General features: G+C 49.5%; 1 protein-coding gene across 1 annotated transcript; it reads left to right on the forward strand.

Annotated features, from left to right (window-relative positions):
- The first annotated feature begins 913 nt into the window (after window positions 1–913).
- On the forward strand, window positions 914–6,240 carry LOC125521748 (uncharacterized). The gene is made up of 10 exons (XM_048686813.2): window positions 914–1,186; window positions 1,289–1,609; window positions 1,692–1,835; window positions 1,972–2,055; window positions 2,153–2,178; window positions 2,275–2,313; window positions 2,811–2,870; window positions 3,132–3,197; window positions 3,302–3,384; window positions 5,847–6,240. Exons 1-9 carry the CDS (start codon window positions 1,071–1,073, stop codon window positions 3,325–3,327), a joined length of 882 nt encoding a protein of 293 aa, XP_048542770.1. The 5' UTR covers window positions 914–1,070; the 3' UTR covers window positions 3,328–3,384; window positions 5,847–6,240.
- The last annotated feature ends 12,463 nt before the right edge of the window (window positions 6,241–18,703 follow it).

The following is an 18,703-nucleotide window of genomic DNA, read 5'->3' on the forward strand; positions in this document are numbered from 1 at the left end:
ATTTGAAAAATGTTCATAAATTTGAAAAAAATCCGCGATTCAAAAAAATATTCGCTAGTTCAAAAAACATTCACAAATTTGAAAAGAAATGTTCACGATTCAAATTTTTTTCCGCTAAATCGAAAAATGTTCACGAATTTGAAAAAAAATATTCATGATTAAAAAAAATCACTAATTAAAAAAATGTTCACAAATTTGGGAAAAAATGTATAAGATTTTGAAAATTTAGTCTATAATTTTATAATGTTCATTATTTAGAAAAACTGCTCATGAATTCAAAAACATGTTCATGACTTAAGAGAATGTTCGCAAATTTCTTAAAAATGTTCAAAACTTTAAGAAAATGTTCGTAATTTTGAAAAATGTTCGTGGGTTATCAAAAGTGCTCATGGTTACAAAAAATGTTCATTATTTTGGAGAATGTACACGAATTAGTAAAAATAAAACCACGGTTTTGAAAAAATGTTCATCATTCCAAAAAAATATTAACGACTTAAAAAATAAATCACAAATTAATATATTTTCGGAAATTGGAAAAAAAGAATAAAAATGAAAACATATAAGTAAAGAAAAATTGAAAAGAAAACAGAAAAAAAAAAAGAAAACGAAAAAAAACGAAAAACCCGGTTCAGGGAAGGTTCTAGAACCTTCCCAAAATCGTTTGGGGGTGAAACCCCGAAATGGGCCGGCCCATATTAACAGCACGGAGCGAGCACGCGCTAGTTCGCTCCCGACGGACAAGCACGGCACAGGGCGGGCCACAAGCCAGGCACACGACGTGCCACGGCCCACGGGCCAGCCACGCGAAAATCAACCCGTTTGGCCAGGTTGCCCCCGACCCGCCCTCTCCCCACCCCACCCCACCCACCTCCATTCCCGACCCTCCTCCCCCTCCTCCCACCCCCATCCCCAACCCCTCCCGTCTCCCCCCTCCTCCCTCCTCCCGCCCGCACCCCCCACCATCGCCGCACCCCGGCGGGCACTGCCCTAATCGGATCCAACCATGATATCCGAGACGCAGTGCCCCCCGCTCCGGCGATATTCCCCAAATACTCTCGTTGCAGAGCGCGATGGCGAGATCTGGCGGCAAGCGAGGCGTGATGGAGCACCACTGCCTGAACCGATTCCGCCGCCGGCGACTTCTCGCCTTCCTCCGCCGCAACAGCCTCCCCGCCACCTTCGACGCGTACGTATTCCACGGCTTAATCTCTCGCTCTATCTCGATCTGCTCCCCTTTTCCTCCCCTAGCCTAGCTGGTACTGATCGATAGATCTTAATTTCGGTCCAGGCTGAAGCACGAGACGAGCGTCTTCTTGGACGTGCGATTCCTGCGGCGCCTGGTGGCGGACGGCCGGTGGAAGGAGGCGCGAAAGTACTTGAGCCGCTTCCTGCCGTGCCAGGACGAGATCGAGGCGCCCACCGCGCTCAGTTTTCTCACTCGCCTCAACGTTCTCGACGACCTCGCCCAGGGCAAGCTGGAGGGCATCGATTTGGCCCAAGATCTCCGGAACCAAATCGACGCTATCCCTTCCACCATGTTTCGCGAGGACCCGCACTACGCCTCGGCTGCCCGCACAGTCTTGTTCTGGCGCTCTCACCCGGCAAACTGGTCTCCTTCATCTATCATCTATCTAATTATCCGTTAGTTTCATTCATTGTTGTTTGAGCCTCTCGATGTTTCTTCCACACAGGGGTCCCGTGGACTGGCAGCTCATTAGGCGCAAAGCCGTGCAGGTTGTCAAGGACTTGGTCACGCGAACCCCCGAGTTCAGGCATCTGCTGCGGTTGCCGCCGTGTCCAAGCCACCCATGTTACACCATCCCCTTCGGGTTTGGGTAAGTGCAACATTCCCATCCTCAGTTATGACTTTATTATGTGGAAGATCCATTTTACTCCATCTGCATGAGAAGCCGCAGTTACAGTTAAACTTTTAACGGGCCTTTGTCGCGTTATCTTGTTAATTAATTTCAGGGGTTGCCGGAGGCATAAGAGGAAGAAGAACATAGGCCGGATGTCGGCATCTCTTCTTGCCCGTCGTTTTCTTCACAAAGAGAGGTATGTATATCGTGTGCACAGAATTGATGCTCTCGTTGTTCCACTGTTTCCTAGTTTGTTGTAAAGTTTAGAGCTTTTAACCTCTTGCTTCATGCAGGCGTCATTCCTCACCATGGACTCAAGGTTTCTCCCATAGACCATCGTATAATAATCAATAAGGATACCTGACTATTCGTGTTTATAACCATGCTAATTGATGATCGTATGTTTCAATTGCAGGTTCATCGTATGAACCTATGGGTTTCGAGGAAATTATTGGTAAAACATCTGCCTTGGCTCTGTCCTTTCAGCATTTTTTGTGTAAATGCACAAGCTGTTTTTCTGAATGAATCGCTTGAATTTCGTTATGGCCTTCGTTTGTTATAAGTACTTGCTCCGTCCCAAAATAAGTGTCTCAAGCTTAGTACAACTTTGTACTATAGTACAAAGTTGAGACACTTATTTTGGGACGGAGGGAGTATGACATATTGCTTTGTTGCGCTCTTCTATGAGAAGAACTGCTTTAGTGTATTTGGTTCGTTTGCTATAATTGCTTAAAGGACAGCATTTGTAACAGGCTTATAACATGCTGTGGGAAGAATTAGTCATGTCCGTTTGTTTTAAGTCGATTTATCCTGTGCAATCAGTGTTTTCAAAACTAGAAGTATGATACCTTTTTCAGTAGTCTACTTCCCAATACACCTAGATACTTTGCAAAAGTTCTCCTTTCTAGCAAAATCTTACAAGCCATGGCGCACAAACTTGTGTGTTTTCAGATGAAACTATGTTAGCTGGGAAGCTGGAGGTCATAGAACATTCAGATTCTTGTAGTGAAGGTAACATACCATCGTTTTCTCCATATAGAAGTTTATTTCAGTTACTTTCATTGTTGATGTTCCCCACTTACCTCTGTCTTTGTTTATTAGTTATATGTAGTTTATTCAGTAGTCACATTATTTGTTCCCACTTACAATCTGGACCTTTTATATCTTCTTGCTGTGCCCTGCAGTTTCCTAGACATCTGCAGGGTACTCTTTGCTAATGAACAAATGATGCTTGCCCTTTCCTTTCTAATATCAATAGCTAAACTCTTGCAGGCGATCCTGGTTCTCCTGTTGGGTTATCTATTGGTAAAAGTTTTGGAACTGCACCTGCTAATGCAGGTATACTCAACAGTATTTTTTCCAGTTGGTTGATCCTCGAACTTTTTCATTGCCTGTTACTTAATTGAATCTACTTAGTGATACTTCATCTTTTTCTTGTGCAGTCACAAAGCGTTTGAGTCAAGAATGATCCGCTGAAAGTTCCAATGGTGCAAAACTAAAACCTACAACTGGGCAGTTTTGTCCGGTAAGTCACTCCTACACCTGGCAGTGTTCTTTTACTTATCAATTACGTTTCACATTCCAGTAAAAACAATAATGATATGTTTCACATTCCAAATCAATAACAATACAATGTGTCATTTAACCATTCGTGTCATTTAATACTGCACAATATACAAGGCGACCTAAAAATCGTGGTTTGCCATCAAGCTTGTTTAGTCATTGTGTATCATTTCTCATCTGTATCAATACACCAGGTTTATTGATAAGTTAGTACAATGTATGATTTCATATATCCTTTCTTGAGAAACAACAACAACAGCAAAGTCTTTCAGTCTCAAGCAAGTTGGGGTAGGCTAGAGTTAAAACCCAACAGGAGCTACTAATCAAGGTTCAGACACATGAATAGGCTTTCCACACTCCTGTTCAAGCAGAAAACTTTGGGTATATCCCATTTTTTCAAGTCTCTTTTTATTTCCTCCTCCCATGATTTCAGCTTTCCCCTTCCTCTCCTCACATTATTATCGTGGCTTAGGATTCCACTATGTGCTGGTGCCTCCAGGGGTCTCCTTTGGATATGGCCAAACCACCTCAACCGGTGTTGGACAAGCATTTCTTCGATTGGTGCTACCCCTAGCCGATCACGTATATCATTGTTCTGAACTCGACCCATTCTTTGTATGACCACAAATCCAAACGCAACATAGGCATTTCCGCAACACACAATTGGTGAACATGTCGTCTTTTTGTAGGCCAACATTCTGCCCCATACAACATTGCAAGTCTAATCACCGTCCAGTAAGGGTGTGTTTGGTTCGCGTCAGCAGGTGGAACGTAATGGGTCCGTTCCGCACCAAGGGGTCATTCTTGTGTTTGGTTGGGTTGAGGAGTCGGAGTCCACTCGTTCCCTAGAACGGCATATTCCCCTTAGATCCGGAATGTGCTCATACCTCCAAATTGGTGGAACAACGTGGAATGCCTCACGTGTCTCACCTTCTCCCCGACTCTGCCCCTCTCCCTCGACCAAGCTAAGCTCCAGCCGCCACCCTCCCATCGTCTCCCGTCTCTCCCTCCAGCCACCGGCTCGGGCTGTCACTGCTCTCATTCTTGATGCTGCCCTCTCCCTATTGATGTTGTGGCGGTGGTGCACCGCAGATCTGGTGGAAGTAGACGAGCCGCAACAGCAACGGCCCGCTGGGCCCTGGTCTGCAACAAGGAACAGCCACAACAACGACGGCGCATGGGCTCGGCATGCCTCGTTGCCGTTCCCTACAACGGGCGTGTCGGGCCCTGGTCTGCAACAAGGAAGAACGGCAACAACGATTGTGTGTTGCCGTTGCCTAGGCGAGCGCGTCTGGCCCTGCCCCGGACAGGGAGCAGCAGTTGCTTGCTGCCATATGCAATCATGGAGATTGGGCACCAATTTGCATCGATTTGGTGACTGTTTCTGTATGAGAGATTAGTGAAATTTGGTGCGTACCTGTGGACATTGGGTACCGATTTGCTGGCTGCTGTTGTATTCACCAATAATTTGCTTGGTGCTACTAAATTTTGAATTTTGATTCATCTGTTTGGTATCCGACATTGGAATTATACATCATCGTATTCACGTATGAGTGGTGATCTCACCATTCCTACCTAAAAGAGGTGAGGTAAATAATTTCATTCCATTCTATCTCTAAAACCAAACATCAAAATGTAAGCATTCCATTCCTCCGAAATATTCCTACCAAATAGAAAAACAGAACCGACCCATTCTAGTGGAATGGAACCATGGCATTCCATTCCACTTTGTTCCCGAACCAAACACACACTAAAACTTGCCTTTTAGCTTTTTTCAGAGAATGCCAGATGCTTGGCGCCACTTCATCCACCCTGTTTTGATTATATGGCTAACATCTTCATCAGTATCCCCATCTCTTTGTAGCATTGATATCATTCTTAGGCACCACTTGACCTCCCAAAGTCACTCCCTCCTCATGTGTAGTAGTGCCAAAGTCACATCTTATGTGTTCAGTTTTAGTTCTGCTGAGTCTAAAACCTTTGGACTGTCCGCCGCCACAACTTCAGTTTCCTATTTCCAGGTAACAACTCTTGTCAATAGATTTAGTATCCAATATCTTGGATCAGTAAACTCTTGTCAGTAGATGTAGTACCAGGTGGGGAATTGCGTTTATTCAGTCTTAGTTATGGTGAGCAGAGCAGGGCCACCTGAAGTTTAGATGAACTAAACATTACACGTTATCAAAGGATTGTATCCAATATCATTATTGGCATGCGTACTTCTTGACAGTGGGGTGGTGGCTCTTTTTTTCTTTGTACAAGTCTGGTGCTCCATGATTTTGTGTGTAGCGTAGCCTTAGCTCACTAGTCTCCCCCTCTCTCCGTTTCACCCATAAGCACTCAACCACCTCTGTTTACAAACCGTCATACATACAATGCAACATCTTTTTTTTTCTTCTAATTTTATTTATTTATTTTTATCAGGATGTCGTCGATGCACGTTCTGGTTGGACGGTGGACGCCAATCATGTTTTAAATAAAATAGAAGCCCTCGGAGACATTTCAACTGCCATGGCCATGCTAGTGAATAAGACATGCACATATGGTGGTCCAGATCACACGATGTTCATGGAGAAAATATTTGAGCACGAGAAGATGATATTCGAACTGCGATTAGATTGCCAAAAAGCAAAAACTAAGAGGTTGAACTTCTCCATTGGCAACTTGAGCACCCGACAGAACTAGAAACTCTTAGCCGCTGCATCTATTGATCCACCTTGGTTTTGTTCTTTTGTACTTGCTACAAGTTATGGTGTATTGTTTTCTTATACGCTTTACCAGAAGAGCAATGGTGTCTTATCTTTTTGTAAGAACCTAATCATGCACTGTGGGGAGGATTGGTAGCCCGTACGTAGGACTGTAGAAAGCATGCAGAGTTTCTGCTCCGGGTGAGGCATTTCCACGAGCACCACTGCTGTGTTGTAAGGAAGCCGAGTTGGTTCGAGCAACACAGCCTTCCGAGATGCATGTCGATGTCAACGGATGGCCCTGGCCTGAGTTACGAACGACCCATCACCTTTCTCTTTACCTACTGTAAGAGCATCTCCAACAGACGCGCTAAACAAGCGTCGCGCCGTAAATTTAGCCAGTTTAGCGCGTGCGCAACCCGGCGGGTGGCTCCAGCGGGCGTGCAATAATCGCGCGCGCGGTATAAGGAGTTGGGCGCGCGTTTGGAATCGCTATCTCGCGCGGTGTATTTGGGGCGCCCGCTTCCGCGCGCGGCATAGTCGAGCACTCGCGCTGCACTCTGTCTTCTCCGCCTCCTACGCCCCGCGCGCGCCGGCGCCGGTGAACTGCACCCCATGGACGCACGCGCCGGCACCCCGCTCACCCCATCCTATAGCCGTGACCCTTCCACCGCCGCCGCCGCCGCAAACCCTAGCCCGGGAGGCGTTGGCCTCGCCTTCGCCGGAGCTCCTCCGACCATCGGCCTCGCGCGCGGCCTCTTCATGCCGCCGCGGATGACCTCGGCGGCGGGTGGCGTCGCGCCGGCGCCGGCCCGAGCCGCCGCCCCCTCCTCATCAAAACTCCCCAATGCGGCGCGGCCAAAGAGGCAAGACATCGGCGAAGAAAAACAAGGCGGCGGACGGCTCCGGCACCTCCAAGGCGAGGAGGAAGAAGCTTGTAGGGCGTGCAGCGGCTACTGAAGCGCCGGCGAGCTCACTCGTTGAGCCGGCGGCCGACGCGCACAAAATGTTCGAGGAAATGCCCCCAAGGTAAAAAAAAAATCCAACTTTTCATTTTTTTGTTATTTTTCAATGCATTGACATATAGATAGCTTATTTGCATTGTTCAAAAAACTTTGTAGTCTCAATGATGATGCACACATGTCAATGATGGGTGTTGGCTCCAACAATTCGCATTGGTCTCAAACCAATGACATGCACTTCGAAGACCATGAGTTCGAGGTGGACGAGGAGGGTGAGGGCATTGTCGATGCACCGAAAGGAAGAGCGGACAATTATACCAACGTCGATGACATCTTACTATGCAATACTTGGTTGCAAGTGTCGAGGGATCCATCCGTTGGAGGTGATCAAAGTAGAGATGCTTATTGGGGGCGGATGAAAGAACACTTTGATGTTCACAACTTGAGTGGAATTGACCGCTCCGAGAGATCACTATGGTCCCGATGGTCGACAATCAACTCGGATTGTCAAAGGTGGGCGGCCTATCAAAAGGCGGTTGACAAGTTGAACCCAAGTGGCAATTCATACATGTTCATCATACATGTTCATCATACTTGTTGTTGGTGCTAACTTGCTTTGTTTTCATGTAGTACAACATTGCGCAAAACTTGTTCAAAGAAGAGGAGAGGACAACCAAGAAGGGGAAGATCAAGAAAGGAAGGGTCTTTACCTTGCCCCATTGCTATAACGTGTTGAAGGATGATGAGAAATGGAAGAAGCGTGAAGATTTGGGGGAAAACTTTGTTTTTGCCACTCTAGCTTTTGCCAATTTTGCTTATGCCACTCTAGAATTTGACATCTCACTCTTGCCACTCTTAGCTTTTGACAATATATCACTTTTGCCATTCCGTGGCAAAAGCAAAATTTTCAAAGTGGCAATTGCGATACATTGTCAAAAGCTAAGAGTGGCAAAAGTGAAATAAAAATTATTGTTTTTGCCATGGAATGGCATTTGTGATGTATTGTCAAAAGCCAAGAGTGGCAAAAGTGAGATGTCCAATTTTAGAGTGGCATAAGCAAAATTGGCAAAAGCTAGAGTGGCAAAACAAAGTTTTCCCAAGATTTGGATGATTTGCATTTGAGCAACAAACGCAAGCGAACAATTAAGTTGGATGATGATGATGATGAGGATGATGCATCAAGTGATGACGGCAAGAGAAGCCCCACACCCAACTCGGTTTCATACTCGAAGCCAAAGCAACCGGATGGGTGCAAGAAAGACAAAACCGAAAAGAAGAAGAGGAAAGGAGATGATGATCTCAAAAATGCTATGGAAGCTATTGTGAAGGCAAGAAAAGAAGCCAACGAGGTGAGGAAAATGGCAAGGAACCAAGATGCCGCGGCCGAGGAGAGGAGGTTGGCGGCCGAGGAGAGGAGGGTGGCAGCCGAGGAGAGCAAGGTGGCTTTGGAGGAGAGGAAGGTGAGCAATGAGGAGCGAACAAGATTGTTGGAATGGGAGAAACACTTGTTCTTCTTGGACACATCTAACCTCAATGTGGCGCAAAAGGAGTATGTCAATCTTGCCCGTGAAGAAGTCTTGATCCAAAAAAGAGCCATGGTTCGTGCAATGGGTGGCGGTGGCCTCGGCGCAATGGGTGGCGGTGGCCTCGGCGCCATGGGTGGCGGTGGCCTCGGCGCCATAGGTGGGTGGCTTTGGAGGTACCGTGGCCGGTGCAATGGGAGGCATGGCTGGCTTTGGAGCACCCCCCGACGCTATGGCCACCATGGGAGGCATGAGTTTTGCTTCTCTCATGGGAGGCATGGGTGCACCTCCGGCCGCCATGGGCGGAATGTCTTTCGATGTGCCTCCTCGCACACAATCCCATGAAGATGCCGTTGAATATCTTGCCAACACCGTCGGAGCTTCACGTGATGCGGTGCGCGATGAGGAGAGGGAGGAAGATTCATCTTCGGAGGTAGAAGAATCGTCTTCCGAAGATGAGGACGACGACGAAGACGAGGACGAGGAATGACGTGTCTTTCATTTGTGTATTGAACTTGATTTGCATTTTGAACTTGGTTGGATGAACTTGTGGGCATGATTTTGAACTTGTGGGCATGAACTTTTCTTCATGAACTTGTTTGTGTGAAATTTTATATGTCATGTTCATTGCATTTTGAATGTTTCAACTTCATTTTGTGTTCAAAATGCCATATATGCAATGCCCCGGCGAGTCGCGCGCGCTGCATTTTAGCGCCGCTGCTGGAGCCAGCGCTGCGCGCCGCGCCAAAACAGACGATGCGCGCGCGACAAAGCAGTTTTTTGCGCGCGGCGCGTTCGGCGCCTGTTGGAGATGCTCTAAGGACGCTTGTGCTCTATTGTTCAGCCATGCATATTTGTAGTCCATAGAAAAAACCATTGTTTCTCCTTACTTATTGCACTTAGTTTCGATAAATTGGAAGCTTTAGAGTTAGACGACACAAAAGCCGTCAATGAAAGGACTCGTAATAGAGGAGTTATGTCAATTGATACCTCCAGAGTAATTTTTCTGACCTTTATATAGAGCGTTGATCCACCAAATTTTCAGCTCCTTATCAGTAACAAAGATAGGTAAAGTAACAAACTTAGGATCATATTTCATTCTAGCATTTAAAGATTTTTCTTTCAACTTGACTAGTAGTTTCTTTAGATCATCTCTATCCTTACAATCAAGAAAATCCCTAGCAACCTCTTCATCCATAACATAACCCTCATGTATCTTAGGCAATTCATATCTAGGAGAGCTAGGTCTAATAGGCGTTTCATAATTTTTAGTTTCAAAGATTTCATCAGTTTCAATAATTTCACCAGTTTCAGCAATTTCATTCTCTTTAGCTCTAGCAATTTGTTCATCAAGAAATTCACCTAGTGGCACATTATCATCAAGCAAAGTACTAGCATCATTCATAACAGAAGTATCATCATCAATTATTGCGATATATCAGGATTAATAACATGTGGTGGTGTTGCAAGTTTACTCAAAACAGAAGGTGAATCAAGTGCATAGCTAGATGGAAATCCTTACCTCCCCTCGTCTTAGAGGAACGATCTTGGTTTTTGTATCTTTCAGATTCTTCATAGTGATAAATAGATAATAATCCCAAGTAAATCAACAAATATAGCTATGCTCCTCGGCAACGGCGCCAGGAAAAAGTCTTGGTAACCCACAAGTATAGGGGATCACGACAATTTTCGAGGATAGAGTATTCAACCCAAATTTATTGATTCGACACAAGGGGAGCCAAAGATTATTGTAAGTATTAGCAGTTGAGTTATCAATTCAACCACACATAGAGATTTAATATCTACAACAAAGTGATCGGTAGCACAGTAATATGATAGTCTTTGATAGCAGTGGTAACAGTAACGATAATATGTGGAAAACTCGTAGGCATTGGATCAATGATTTCGTTGGATAATATTAATCATATAACAGTCATAACCTAGGGCGACACAGAACTAGCTCCAGTTCATAAACTATAATGTAGGCATGTATTTCGTAAATAGTCATACTGTTGGAAATATGCCCTAGAGGCAATAATAAAAGGATTATTATTGTATTTCCTTGTTCATGATAATTGTCTTTTATTCATGCTATAATTGTGTTATCCGGAAATCGTAATACATGTGTGAATACATAGACACCAACATGTCCCTAGTAAGCCTCTAGTTGACTAGCTCGTTGATCAACAGATAGTCATGGTTTCCTGACTATGGACATTGGATGTCATTGATAACGAGATCACATCATTAGGAGAATGATGTGATGGACAAGACCCAATCCTAAACATAGCACAAGATCGTATAGTTCGTTTGCTAGTGTTTTTCCAATGTCAAGTATCTTTTCCTTAGACCATGAGATAGTGTAACTCCCGGATACCGTAGGAGTGCTTTGGGTGTACCAAACGTCACAACGTAACTGGGTGACTATAAAGGTATACTACGGGTATCTCCGAAAGTGTCTGTTGGGTTGACACGGATCAAGACTGGGACTTGTCACTCCGTGTAACGGAGAGGTATCTCTGGGCCCACTCGGTAATGCATCATCATAATGAGCTCAAAGTGACCAAGTGTCTGGTCACGGGATCATGCATTATGGTACGAGTAAAGTGACTTGCCGGTAACGAGATTGAACGAGGTATTGGGATACCGACGATCGAATCTCGGGCAAGTAACGTACCGATTGACAAAGGGAATTGTATACAAGGTTGCTTGAATCCTCGACATCGTGGTTCATCCGATGAGATCATAGAGGAGCATGTGGGAGCCAACATGGGTATCCAGATCCTGCTGTTGGTTATTGACCGGAGAGCCATCTCGGTCATGTCTACATGTCTCCCGAACCCGTAGGGTCTACACACTTAAGGTTCGGTGACGTTAGGGTTGTAGAGATATGAATATGCAGTAACCCAAAAGTTGTTCGGAGTCCCAGATGAGATCCCGGACATCACGAGGAGTTCCGGAATGGTCCGGAGGTGAAGAATTATATATAGGAAGTGCAGTTTCGGCCATCGGGAGAGTTTCGGGGGTCACCGGTATTGTACCGGGACCACCGGAAGGGTCCCGGGGGTCCACCGGGTGGGGCCACCCATCCCGGAGGGCCCCATGGGCTAAAGTGGGGAGGGGAACCAGCCCATAGTGGGCTGGTGCGCCCCCTTGGCCCACCCCATGCGCCTAGGGTTGGGAACCCTAGGGTGGGGGGCGCCCCACCTGGCTTGGGGGGCACTCCACCCCTTGGCCGCCGCCCCCCCTAGGAGATCCCATCTCCTAGGGCCGGCACACCCCCTAGGGGGCCTGTATAAAGGGGGGGAGGGAGGGGCAGCCGCACCCTTGAGTCTTGGCGCCTCCCTCTCCCCTGCTACACCTCTCCCTCTCGTAGTAGAACGGCGAAGCCCTGCTGCGGTGACTCCTGCATCCACCACCACGCCGTCGTGCTGCTGGATCTTCATCAACCTCTCCTCCCCCCTTGCTGGATCAAGAAGGAGGAGACGTCACGCTGATCGTACGTGTGTTGAACACGGAGGTGCCGTCCGTTCGGCGCTAGGATCTCCGGTGATTTGGATCATGTCGAGTACGACTTCCTCATCCCCGTTCTTTGAACGCTTCCGCGCGTGATCTACAAAGGTATGTAGATGCAATTCGATCACTCGTTGCTAGATGAACTCATAGATGGATCTTGGTGAAACCGTAGGAAAATTTTTGTTTTCTGCAACGTTCCCCAACACATACGTGCTTACGGAAAAGAACTTGCATGACATCTTTTGTCCTACCCTCCTGTAGCAGCGGGGTCCATAAGGAAACTAAGGAATATTAAGGTCTCCTTTTAATAGAGAACCGGAACAAAGCATTAACACATAGTGAATACATGAACTCCTCAAACTACGGTAATCACCGGAAAGAATCTCAATTATTGTCACCTTGGGGTATGCGGATCATAACACGTAGCAGGTGCATATAACTTGCAAGATCGGATCTAGAACATAGATATAATGGTGAAAACATAAACGGTTCAGATCTGAAATCATGGCACTCTGGCCTTAGTGACAAGCATTAAGCATAGCAAAGTCATAGCAACATCAATCTCAGAACATAGTGGATACTAGGGATCAAGCCCTAACAAAACTAACTCGATTACATGATGAATCTCATCGAACTCCTCACCGACCAGCAAGCCTACAAAGGAATTACTCACTCCCGACGGTGAGCATCATGAAATTGGTGGTGGAGATGGTTGATGATGACAAAGACCGAAGATTCCCCTCTCCGGAGCCCCGAACGGGCTCATCTGGCCTCCCAATGAAGAACAGGAGGTGGCGGCAGCTCCGTATCGTAAAACGCGATGAAACTTCCTCTCATATTTCTTTTTCTAAAAATAGAAATTTATAGAGTTGGAATTAGGGTCAGCGGAGCCTCGTGGGCCCCACTACCCACCAGGGCGCCCGAGGGGGGTGGCGCGCCCTGGTGCCTTGTGGGCAGCTGCCCCCCTCCAGTGGGTCTTGGTTCCATTATTTTTTATTTATTTCAAAATAATTCTCCAAAATTTTTTGTCCAATTCCAAGAACTTTTATTTCTGCACAAAAACAACACCATGATAGTTCTACTGAAAACGTCGTCAGTCCGGGTTAGGTTCATTCAAATCATGCAAATTAGAGTCCAAAACAAGAGCAAAAGCATTAGGAAAAGTAGATATGACGGAGACGTATCAACCAACAATATTGTTACCACACGCGAAGACTGGACGGCTCTGTAGCACGTCATATCGCTCAAACCCACTAGGCCAACTAGCCCGCCTAATGCGCGGGAAAGCCACACCCTCGTCATTTTGTTCTTGATTTCTATCGATCGATCGCATGAACAAGCGTAAGAAAAGATTAGAAAATGTTACACTTTGCAAGTTCAAAAGGAAAAAAGGCGACACAGTTAAAGCACTCCTGTCGCGTTCGCGTCGCACCCCCGACAGTCGGTCTGGCACGCCACTCACCAAAGGGGACACGCGTTGTCTTGCATTTTCACTCACATGTAGGATTGCAATTGAATAAGAAGACGATAGCCGAAATATAATTGCCAGCCGAGCGTTGGCTGAGAAGAGAGAGACGGGGATGGAGAAGAGATCGGCCGCCCACTGAGGGAGTCCTGTAATGGGGGGTCCTCGGGGTGCCGACTCCTCTCACGTGGGCCGGACTGTTAGGCCGCATCGTATCCAGACTGAATACTTTTTGGTGCCTTGGAGTGCACCCCAAGTCAAGATAGAAGATCTGACGTTTCCTTGATGTAACTGACTATCTATAAACCCTAGTACCGCTGGTTTCTATATAAACAAGGGGGCTTAGTCCATAGAGGCTAGAAGAACAATCACCATCCTACTAGTTAGGGTTTAGTTCGTCTGATCTCGTGGTAGATCTACTCTATAACCCCCTCATACACAAGCAATATAATCAAGGATGCTGTAGGGTTTTACCTCTTAAGAGAGGACCCGAACCTGGGTGAACATCGTGTCCTGTGTCCACTGTTCCCCATCAATCCAAGGTCCACAGTTCGGGACCCCCTACCCGAGATCCACCGGTTTTGGCATTGACATTGGTGCTTTCATTGGGAGTTCCGCTATTGGATCGCCGAAGGGTCGATGGCTCGCTTGATCATCGGAGACGACATTAGCACCGGGGACATCTTCGTCCACGGGCAACCTTTCGCGTTCGGTAGCGTCGTCTTGCACACCGACTCGGCCGATCATCTCAACCCGGTTAACAGCTTCACCCCCGAGCATCAAATCGGGTTTGGTAACTTCAAATACGTCACCGACGCCTGGGGTGATATGATCTTCACTGGTTTCTCAACCTCACCTGGAACCACCACGGCTCCCGAAGCCTCAACTTCGTCGCCTCTTTCCGATCCGATCTTCGGACCGGTCTCTACCGCACTGTCAGCTTCGAGCTCGGGTGCGACACTTACGTCCGAAGACCAGGAATCAATCATGTACGGACCGGTCCTCCTCGTCAAGGATCCGGCTTTGAGCCCTAACGGGAGTTCGGCGCCCAAAAACTGGGAGGCAGCCCCAGCCGGACTCGTTACAAGTTCGGCGGTGAGCTTCGACACTGGCGCAATATTTGAGGACCAGGATCTCGCCCTGGCCAGACTAGCACTGTCGGATTCTGGGTTCCGGCAAACCCTTAAGGTTCAAACTCTGGGATGTGCACGAAGAACTCTCTCTCCCTAGCTCGCACTCACAACGATCCCAAGGCCTAGCTCGACGAACTCAAAGAACACGAGACACGAGAGTTTATACTGGTTCGGGCCACCGTTGTGGTGTAATACCCTACTCCAGTGTGGTGTGGTGGATTGCCTTGTAGGCTGAGGATGCACAAGTACAAGGTATGAACAGCCTCAGGAGGAGAGGTGTTCTTGGGCTCGAAGAGTTGGTGAGGGTGAGGATGCTCTGAATGATCCATCCAGAGTTCGGTTCCCGTCTATGGTGGTGGCTAGTCCTATTTATAGAGGCCCCGGTCCTCTTCCCAAATGTTGGCGGGAAGGGATCCCACAACGGCCAATTTTGAAGGGAGACAACTAGTACATGCTATCCTAACAAAATTAGTCCTCGCCTGCCAAAGGCTCTGGTGGTGACACCGCCCTGGGCTCCACGGCGACCTTTGTCCCGCCGTCCTGCTGGTCTTGGTCTTGTTACACCGATATGGAAACCTTTCCCTGATGCCTCGGGACTCCTCACCTGCGCCTGCCTCTTTAGCACCAAAGAGGAAACTGGTACACTGCGCCCGCTGGCGCCCGCCTGGCCATGGTCGTGACGGCTCACGTCACATGAACCTCGCGAGATACCCCTTGCATAGATATCTCCGCTCCTCGGGAGCCAGCCTAGCGAGGCTGCCCCCAGGGAGGTCTTGGTGTCATCCGCCTCACGAGGCTTGGCCCCTCGCGAGGGTCTTGAGTTGTTGTTGCTGAAGTTGGGCCGTACCGGGCCGTTGGTGGAGCCACGCCGTGGGCCGCAGGCAGGCAAGTCTGGGTACCCCCATTCCCAGGACGCCGACAGTAGCCCTCGGGCCCAAGGCGCGCACGGACTTGGCTTCATGGCGAAGCCAAAGGGCAAGTGCGGAGCGATGCGGGCCCCAACAGCCTGCGGCCTCGGTCGACGCATGATGATTGACAGGTCGTGGGCGTCTCCGCTACCCCACGCTGCCTCGGCAACTGTCCTCATCTGACAAAAGGCTGGCGCGCGCCGCAGAGCCTTCATTGCCTTCCTTCGCCTTGCTCCAGATTCCCTTCCTCCTTTTCATCCCCAGACTCCCAATCCGCTGGAAATCTCTCCCTGAGCTCGCATCCCATGGCGCCCAACAAGGTCAAGGCCTCACGCTTGTCCACCTAGTACGAGCCGGCCTTGAGTGCGCACACAGTCTCGGAGGAGAAGCTTGCCGCTGCGCACTGAATGACGGTGGGCAGCGATGACGAGGAAAGAGCGGCGACGCTTCGGGCCGGCTCCGCCAAGCCCGAGGCTCCGGGCAGTACCTTTCATCCCTTCTTCCTGAACAGTGTCTTTGCTGGGCTGGTCCCTCCCTTTTCTGATTTCTTCTATGTGGTGCTTAGCCATTACAACCTCCATGCCCTCCATCTTCATCCCAACTCCGTTCTTCTCCTATCGATCTTCGCCTTCTACTGAGAGGTGTTCGTGGGGGTGATGCCGTCCGTGGCGCTGTTGCGTCACTTCTAGAAGCCGCTCGCGACCGATGATGAGGGCCCCGCACAACTGCTCCCTCTTCTTGTTGTGGCACTCGAGGACGTCGTCAACGGGATCGACCCCATGGTGGAGGGGGAAGCCCGCGCGCTCTCCTCCTCAGCCCTGACACATGTCTTCAGCGACCTCCATCTTCGCGACCCTGACGCTGACCTTGGTGAGCTACTCGAACCCGTGGATGAGGGACGTTGTGCAGCTGCTGTCGAAGCTATGAAGGATCGGGTGGATTCCATGTTGAAGAAGTTCCTTGCCATCGATCCTGCGCCTTCGACCGATGTGCTGCTGAACCCGCAACTCCGGCGGCCGGCACGGGTGAGGCTAGCGTCGTCGACGAAGGAGCGCTCCTCCCGGGTGATGGCGACGCCCAAGGCTGATGAGGGGGCTTGTTGGTGGTGCCTCTTGCCACCTGCTTCCTGCGACATGAACCATGCCTCGTGGAGGCGTTTAAAACTTGTGTTCGATGTTTGAAGGACAATATGTTTTGTAATAATTGCTAAGGCTCCGTGATTTCCTTCCCGCTTGCTTTAGTGTTCTGCATCGGCAGAGCCCGGCCCCGCGCATACCCCAGCCACCGCTGACTCGTCTGGATCGCCAGGACGAGGTTAGGGGGTGATGGGCTACGTGACCAGTTAGGCTCCTGAGCTGCGATGCTCAGGAGTTCCCCTTGACGTACAAACAACCTTTGGGAAGGAAGTGTGATAGTAGGCCTTAGCGTTCTGCGTCGGCAGGGCCCGGCCCCATGCATACCCCAGCCACCGTTGGGTCGTCCAGATTGCCAAGACGAGACCAAGGAATGAGGGGCTACGTGACCAGTTAGATCCTTGGGCCGTGATGCCCAAGGGTCCCCCTTGACGTACGAACATACCTGATACTTGTCCTCGCCGGGCTTTCGCTCGGGAGGGTTGTGCCAAGACCAGGTCTGGGGACCTGGCGAGGCAGCGTACGCCAGGCGTGACCTGAGCGTAGCCCCCGTGCCCAGCCCTCTCGCGCTACTCTCCCGAGGGGAAAGCGGCGCGGTGAGGCTAGGCCCTGAGGCTACCGCAGCCGCGAGGCCACCCTCAGTTGTTTATCACCAGCGTGGAGCATGGCGCTACCATACTTGCACCGGCATAGCCGCTCCTCGACCGTGTCAACTACCAGCTCGGAGCATGGTGCTTCCACTGGCACGTGGGAGGGGGCTCCCTGCTGCGGAGAGCCCCCGGGGCGTGTATAGCCCCGCCCTGACACATGGCTTGCACGACAGGGCTAGACGAGGTGTGTCTAGGCACTCGTGAGCCAGCGCGGGACTCACGAGGCCCTACCTCAAGGCGGGTTGTGCCTAGTCTTGATTGAGAGCACTTGAAATAATCCTGCGAGATGGTTAGGCAACCTGTGTTGAGTGAATCCCTCGAGGTTGCCACATGAGAAGGCCAGATACCAACGACCCTAGGAGGTGACATGAACAGGGCCGGCCCTCCAGAAAGAGCTCAGCCGTTGGGTTTATCGATGCTACAGGGACGGACCCGAGCACAGACGCCGTGCCCAGTCTTCTCATGCGGACATCCTAAAGAAAAACAGCCGGCGCGCGGCTCCCGTAGCGACGAGCCACCGTGTCGTGCGCCCTCACTCATCCGTCCGTGATTAGCTCATGCAAGGACGAGACACCAAGGACCATGGGAGGTGACGTACACGAGAGCTGGACCGCGAGCCAGAGCTCAGCCACTTGGGTTTAGCAACGCTGCAAGGACGGACCCGAGCATAGACGCCGTGCCTGTCCTTAATCATGAGGCAATCGCGAGCGAGTTCGCGAGGGCGTACAACGTGTATGGCAGCGAAGTACCGGTAAGGCAGATGATAATCTTAAAGCGGCTGATGGAAAAGGCAACACTAGTTCTGGTAAATGCAGAGCGATACATCCCACAGGGACGGACCCATGCGGCCTGGGGATGATGCAGCCCGAGGGGCGCCCCCAACAAGGAAAATTAAAGATGCAGAAAGATACATGTCACAGGGATAGGCTCGTGCGGCCTGGGAATGATGCAGCCCAAGGGGCGCTCCTAGCTGAATAAACTGGAAAATGTCACCTGGCACCGTTGCTGGAGGGACGTTGAAGTAGCTGGAGACGCACGCTGAAGAAATTGCTCCTTAGGTGTCATCGGGTGGCTGGTTTCTGGGGGACCCCGGAGTTTCTGGCTCCTCCTGCCTCAGGACCGCTTGGCGCCTGGCCTCACGAGCCGCCAGGGCGCCCTGCATGAGCCGACAGTAGGTGACAGCGCGTTCGGCAGGCTGTAAGGCATGCGAACGTAGCTGTGAGGGGGGCCCTCACACCGACCAACGCGCGATGGCCAGAAGTGCTCCTGGGATGCGGCCCTGTTGAGCCCGAGGTAGTCGATGC

This window comes from Triticum urartu, chromosome 7A, assembly GCF_056163025.1.
Source record: "Triticum urartu cultivar PI428250 chromosome 7A, HENAU_Tu73, whole genome shotgun sequence".
Classification (NCBI taxonomy): domain Eukaryota; kingdom Viridiplantae; phylum Streptophyta; class Magnoliopsida; order Poales; family Poaceae; genus Triticum; species Triticum urartu.

Coding starts and splice junctions, on each gene's coding strand:
- LOC125521748 (XM_048686813.2), top strand. CDS start 1,071: ATGGCGAGATCTGGCGGCAAGCGAGGCGTGATGGAGCACCACTGCCTG. Junction 2,871..3,131: donor TTCAGATTCTTGTAGTGAAG/GTAACATACCAT, acceptor AAACTCTTGCAG/GCGATCCTGGTTCTCCTGTT. Junction 3,198..3,301: donor AACTGCACCTGCTAATGCAG/GTATACTCAACA, acceptor TTTCTTGTGCAG/TCACAAAGCGTTTGAGTCAA.